This window comes from Arachis ipaensis, chromosome B07 (genome assembly GCF_000816755.2).
Source record: "Arachis ipaensis cultivar K30076 chromosome B07, Araip1.1, whole genome shotgun sequence".
NCBI classification, from domain to species: Eukaryota; Viridiplantae; Streptophyta; class Magnoliopsida; order Fabales; family Fabaceae; genus Arachis; species Arachis ipaensis.
The window spans coordinates 116,113,240-116,120,071 of record NC_029791.2 but is presented as its reverse complement, the minus strand read 5'-3'; the positions used below and the strand labels follow the sequence as shown (position 1 = coordinate 116,120,071).

General features: G+C 37.6%; 1 protein-coding gene and 1 long non-coding RNA gene across 2 annotated transcripts; both read left to right on the top strand.

The window, feature by feature from the left end:
• On the top strand, positions 2,168-3,500 carry LOC107607748 (pentatricopeptide repeat-containing protein At1g79540-like). The gene is made up of 3 exons (XM_021107945.1): positions 2,168-2,499; positions 2,601-3,399; positions 3,465-3,500. Exons 1-3 carry the CDS (start codon positions 2,168-2,170, stop codon positions 3,498-3,500), a joined length of 1,167 nt encoding a protein of 388 aa, XP_020963604.1.
• On the top strand, positions 3,519-5,416 carry LOC107605965. Its single transcript, XR_001612575.2, has 2 exons — positions 3,519-3,681; positions 4,211-5,416. It is a non-coding gene; the product is annotated as an uncharacterized LOC107605965 (long non-coding RNA).

The window sequence follows — 6,832 nt, the reverse complement described above, 5'->3', positions numbered from 1 at the left end:
TGATTTTATTCTTAATGTATATCTTCTATTATATTTTTAGTAATTTATTTTATAAATAAAAATATTAATAATCATAATTGTAGATTTATTGAGTTAACTGTTAACCACAGGTTTTGAAAACCGGTTCGAACCGGCCGGTCGAACCGATTGAACTGAACCGTGAAGAAAGACGGTTTGAACAAATAACAAAACCGCAAATTTAAAAAACCGGAGTTGGCCCGTTGAATCGGCCGAAACCGGTCGGTCGAACCGAACCTTGACTCGGCCGGTTTTTTGAATGGTCCAAACGCTGTCGTTTCGATCTCTCTCGACAACTCCATATGCCCAGAATCCCAGATCCAGCATCCAGTACTTTGCCCTAACTCCATCCTCCCAATCTCATCGTCCCTCACCTCCATTCAGCACTTCAGCCACCGCCTTGTGCCGCCGCCGTCGCCGTCGCGTCCAACTCCCCTGCTCTCTTCTTCCGCGAGCTCGCCCCATCCCCTACTCTTTGCATCTTCTTGCCGTTGTCTGGTCGGTGTCGTCCATCAATCAAGGGTCTGTCGGCGTCCTCTTCGAAGGTCAGTGAATTTCTTGCTCGCTTGTTCTTCAGTTGTTCAGTTGTTCTTCGTTCTTTTTCTACTTTTTTATGCTCTGTTTTTGTGATTAGCTCTGGTTTTGTGTGTTGCGATTTTATTGATTAATGAATGTTTTGTGATTAGCTCAGGTTCTTTACTGATTATTGGTTTTTTACTGATGTGATTAAACACCATGGCAGTTAGATTACCTCCAGAAACGGTGCCACGAATTGGGAATCCCTAATATTATTTTTTATTTAGGATTTAGGATTCAATCAAGAATTTTTGGTATTATTTAAGAGGAGATTGCTGTTTTTGGCACCTGGATCACTAGAAAGTATTTAAAAAACAATCGTGTATGTGAAGCTGAAAGTGAGTGACATGTTGTTTTCATGGGTAATTCAGTTTGCTGCATTGCATTACTAAGTATCTTTGTTCTAATGAATAAGAAAAAAAAATATAAATTGATATGAATCGAACAGGTTCTCCTCTTGTGAATAGGTTTTGCACTTGACTATGGAAATAGGTAACTGTTATTGTTGAAATTATTGCTTAAAATGAATTTGTTATGCTGCTGCTGCTATAAATTAATTTCTTTCTAGCCCTTGACCTCTTGTTAGGAAGTTTCACATGCCACATACTTAATTCTATGTTGTATGTATTGCAAAGGGTACAATGAAGGTAGGCCGGTTAGCAAAGGAATTAGCAGCCGATGTAAATATTAAACGCAAAGTCAAAGGACTGCTTCCTCATCCAGGGGTTACGTAACAATTAAGTGTCAATTTTAGTTGTGTAATTATTTGGCAAAAGAATTACTCTTATTGCTCAAAAGAATTCCTTTCCTTATCTAATATCTATACATGGAAAACATGATTTAAACTGTATGGGTAGTAATTCTGTACCTCTTTCTCTGTTGCAGCATTCTTATAACTCCTAAATGATATAAATATAGTGAAACACATTGTTTGAGTGAAAGTTTGGATCAATAAATTGCATAACCAAAATAATCTATCTAATTGCTGTGTATAATCTTTAGGCTATTTCTTGTGTTTTTCATTTTACAAAAATAAGTTTATTTTTCTTTATAAGTTTTACACTAGTTTTCACTCTTTACTTGTTTCAAATGAATATAACTAAGTTGAAGTGAATTATTCATGTAACTGTATAAAGGTATAGTTAGATACCCTAATGTTGGAAAGTCATCATTGATAAACCGTTTACTAAAGTGAAGAATGTGCCCTGCAGCCCCAGACCATGAGTTACCCGAATTGTTCATGAACTTGTATTCTGTTAAAGTTGAAACTAATGGCTTCTAATGTTGAGTACTTAACAAGTTTTTACGAATTTTGATGATTGATGACAAATTTTCATGTTGCCATTTAATATTTAGATATTTCTTTTTATTATTTAACTTTTGAGTTTGTATTTTGATAAGATCATATCGTTTTGGTTGATGACATTTCATGTTGTGTTTTAAATTTGGAAGATATTTTAAAATTTATATTAGATTATAATTATATTTTAGGATGTTTATTTATAATTTATTTATTATTTTATTTAAAACGGTTTTATCAATGAATCAGTGAACCAGTGACCAAAGCGGTTCGATGACCGGTTCGGTTCTCAGAACCTTGATTATTACTCCTTTTTACTCTGTTTTTAGGTCTCACCTGTTGGGGCCACAAGATAGCGCCGCCGCTGCCACCATCATCACCACGATCCTTCTATGCTGTTGTGGAAACGAGTCCATTTCCACAATGCTTCCGGACTGCTCCCAAGGTTCCTCCCTCGCCGATCACAGCACCACTCTTCCGCTGACGCAGACGCCGTCGTCGTCACGCGAGATCTCCCTAATCGTAACCGGCGACTCCCCCTCCGTTTCTGCGTATGGGTCGCGCTCAAGTTCGAGAGCCTCGTGGACCAGCATTCCCGTAACGAGGTAAGTTGCACTCTTGCCACTAAGGAGTGGTGCTCCCTTTACTGGGACGCGCTCCAGCTTCTGAAGAAATCTGGGATTTTCGTAAGTTCTGAATCTGTTAGAGCCCTCATAAGGACCTATTCCTATATGGGTCTTGCTGAAGAAGCCATTCAGTGTTTTGATAGAATGTCTGAGTTCGATTGTGAGCCTGATGCTCACGCCTATAACACTATCTTGAAGGTTGTGCTCAAGAAAGACTTGTTTGTGTTGGCTTTTTCGCTCTATAATGTTATGCTTAGGTCTAATTCTTTGCCAGATGACCACACTTACACTCTCTTGATTGGTGGATTCTGTAAGATTGGAAACTTCAATGCTGCCCTCGAGATGCTCGATGATATGAGCAAGAGGGGTGTGCTGCCTGATGTTAAGACGTATACGGCTATTATTTATGGCCTCTGTCAGTGGATGAAGGTTGATGAGGCGTTTAGGTTGTTTAACACTATGAAAGAAAATGGGTGCTTGCCTACTTTGCGCTGTTATAATGTCTTGATTGATGGGTTTTGCAAGAACGGGAGGACAGATGAAGCGCTTTCTTTGCTGTCTTTGTTGAGGAAAGATGGTTTTGCTCTTAATCTGCAGAGTTACCGTTCTTTGATAAATAGCTTCATTCACGCCAAGAGATATAGTGAGGCATATGTATGGTACACCAAGATGTTTAAGAGGGGAATTGTGCCGGATGTTACTTTATATGCTATCATGATACGTGGTTTGTCCGAAGAGGGTAGGGTTGGTGAAGCTGCAAAGATGTTAGATGAGATGATTGGGATGGGTTTAGTACCAGACGCCTATTGTTACAATGCATTAATCAAAGGTTTTTGTGACATAGGTCGTTTGGACCAAGCTAGATCTCTTCAGCTTGAGGTTTCCAAGGACGAACAGTTTCATAATGCTTACACCTACACCATTCTCATCTGTGGCATGTGTAGGAATGGAATGGTTGGAGAGGCACGGGAGATATTTAATCAGATGGAAAAACTTCGGCTAAGGAGAAGGAGGAGCAATAAAATGCAGAATTTTGAATGATTCAATAACTCCGACTATTCAAGATGGATATCATTCTTTATTTCGCTCCTCATTGATATCCTGTTAAGGGAGAATGGTTATGAATCGGGTGGCTTGCTACACTTTCAGGATGAACCAAAGGTACTGTTTAGTACTTATGTATATGCTGAAAGTTGTCTTATCTTTCCAGAGTTATGGTGGAATAATTTTAGGGATCATTTGTCTCTTCACCCTAAGAGATTCAGACTAGGGAATGAGTCACCTGGAACTAATAAATCCATATATGCACTTCATACTACTATTTTTTCTTCATTTCTAAAAGAATTCAAAGAGTGAGAGTGAGAGTGAGTGGGGTAGTAGTTCGTTTAACCTTCAGCTTTGAGGAAGCTTAGCATGTGCTAAGAAATGTGGACTCCCAGTGAAATGCCCAAATGGTTTCTTGTTTTTTCTCTTTTTAGAGTACTTTCACCTTTCTTCCTTTTGTTGGCATCAGATAACTCTCTATTCCCTTGTATTTTTTTAATTTAAGTTGGTCTGTTTTAGGCTTTCTATTAGCAAATTTTATTTTTAGTTTTCTAATTCCATGGTTTAATTCAATTCTTATTTCTTCTAGTTAGCTTTTAGCTGAGTTTTGAAGTATTTTAAGTGTTTCTTTTACTGTGTTTTGCAGCTACAAGGGATAGGAATGCTTAGCTGCAATATCTGGCTTGAGCGTTAGGCCCGAGCCTAGCTACGTTGTGAGTGTGCTTGAGCATGGTAAAATTTTGACAATGTGCTCGAGTACAGCATAAACACACTCTAGAACAACAATGCATAAACAGAAAAATCTGTTCTCAAGCTTAATGATTAGTAAAATGCCCCTTAGTAGGTATAAAGTCAACATTGGTGCATGCCTAACCTAACCTAACCTAACTTCTTCCCAGAAGACTAAGGAAGCTGAGGAAAAGTGTTTGAGAGAAGACTGAATGTTTTGGAGGTTCATTTGAGGCACTTGAGACTTTCTCAGGCTCGTCTTTGTATCTCATATGGAGGATTCCACCTGTACTTCATTTTCTTCACTTTTCTTAATATCTTTGTGGTTCACTTTCCCATAACCTGATGTGATGTTTAAGAGTGTGTACCATAAACTAATAGGATTTCCTTCAAATTTAGAATACCTGAGAGTGAAAATTAGATTGTATGAACATGCTAGTGATTGAGAGTTACTACAAGTGACTACTCATCACCGCTTGCCCTGCTTTGTTCAATGTCTTTTCAGTCATTTAATTGTTTCTCCTCTTTCCTAAAGTTTTGCTCAGGAGACTCTAGATGTTCTAGATTGCTAGGTTTTGGAATTTGGGTACAAAAGATGCTATGCTCTTCTGCCTATTCTTACCAAAGAATTTGCTTCTAGTTATATGTTTATAGGCAAAGTATTTAATGGAACTCTCCAAGAGAGCTCCATTAGATGGAGTTGCCCAATTTATTTACAAAAAGGTCCCAACACACTATGATATATTTACACCCCAGGCGGCAACCAGCGGCAAGATCTTAAATAGCAGAACAAACTTGAAAATTGATCTGAGCACAACTTCTTGGGACAAAACCCTGTTATCCAGGATGTTGCATTCGCTTCCCTCTCTTGGCGTGTATAGTTAAGCCGAAATTGAATGTTAATCTCCCAATTTGCTTATATAGTCAATCTCTACAATCTCTAATATACTCCATTAATAGTGTGTTATGTAGTTTGTGAGTTTTATCATTGTGTATGTGTTGCACTCACTGCTACCACTTGGACTGTTATTGACTATGTAATCATATCTAGCTTTGTTAAAGTGTATAAGAACATAAGGATCAACTTGCTATACCAGTGAATCTCTCTGGAATTGCTTTCTAATTTGCCCTTGTAATTACTTGAACTTCTGATTTGAAAATGTACTGATACTTCAAGCTAAACTTTTATTACAGTATTCCTGAAATTTTCCGGTTGTTTTCTTTTTAAAAATATTTTTTTAAGAAAAAAAAAAGAATGAAATCCACCATTGAGTATATGCCCTCATGGCCCAGATTTGCTTCCGTCTCATCTATGTTTTTCACATCAAAATTGCCATTTTCTATTGGAAATCTGGACCTGTATGTGATGAGGACAAATGTGCATAAAACTTTTCAACCCTCAAAAGTGATCCGCCTTCACCAGCAACGGCTTCTATATTTATACTTGCTCATGAATAAACCGTGGCTGCCTCCAAGGTTTTATGCACACATCATCTTCTTCGTAAACCGTGACTGCCTCCCACGGTTTATGTGTTGCATTCCCCAAGGGTAAACCGTGGGCACGGTTTATGTGTTGCATTCTCCAAGGGTAAACCGTGGCTACCTCCCACGGTTTATGTTGAACACCAATTGCATGTAATCCTTTGTTGCCAGTCACGGTTTATGTGTAGTTTGAAAACCGTGGTTGGCTCCCACGGTTTATATAGAAAGTGAAACAAGACTTTTTTTTTTTACCAAAGATAAGAGACTCGAATCCGCAACCTCTTAAGTGAAACAAGACATTCACGAAGCAAGTTTCCAATTGTTGTAATCAGGCAAAGGTTTCAGCATTTATTTTATATAGGTAAATTACCCTAATAATAATAATAATAACAATAATAATAATAATAATAATAAGCTTGTATAATTAACCTCTTCGTCGATGTATCCAGCCACGTGCGCAACGCCATTTAATCGGTACAGGCGAGCTTCGTCTTCCATAGCTCCACCACCCAACTGGTTGAAAAACTCAAAGCCTCCCCCTAAAACTCCAAGGCTCCCCGGATTCTCTCACAACCACCCACCCTAAAAAATTTTGCTTTCCCACAAAAGTGATCCGTGATGACTTACAGCGGCTAATGAATTTATACTACTGCATGCATAAACCATGATAGCCAGCAGGGTTTCATGCGCACAAGGTTTCTTCATAAACCGTGGTGACCAGCCACGGTTTCTACCGCCAAAATTCAAGTGTAATCCGTGCTAGGCTACAGCAGTTTACCTTCATTGTTTCATGCATGTAAACCATGCCAGCCTACAACGGTTTATATGTAAATTTAAAACCGTGGTTACCCACCACAGACGTAAAACTTTTTATTTTAATCAAGTCAATTGCCCGATTAATTATTAATTTGGTAGATTAAAATATATTATAAAAAATTAAAAAATTAGAATATTTAATAAAATATAAACTATATTAAATTTTACAATTTTAAAAAACATTGTAGTTATTTTTTAAAATCATTTTTTACTTTTAAAATAAATATTTATTATTATTATT

Excerpts from the sequence above, each read along its gene's own strand:
- LOC107607748 (XM_021107945.1), top strand. The coding sequence starts at position 2,168 with ATGACCGGTTCGGTTCTCAGAACCTTGATTATTACTCCTTTTTACTCT. Across the intron at positions 2,500-2,600 it reads ACCAGCATTCCCGTAACGAG|AGCCCTCATAAGGACCTATT; the intron begins GTAAGTTGCACT and ends TGAATCTGTTAG. Across the intron at positions 3,400-3,464 it reads CTAGATCTCTTCAGCTTGAG|GAATGGAATGGTTGGAGAGG; the intron begins GTTTCCAAGGAC and ends TGGCATGTGTAG.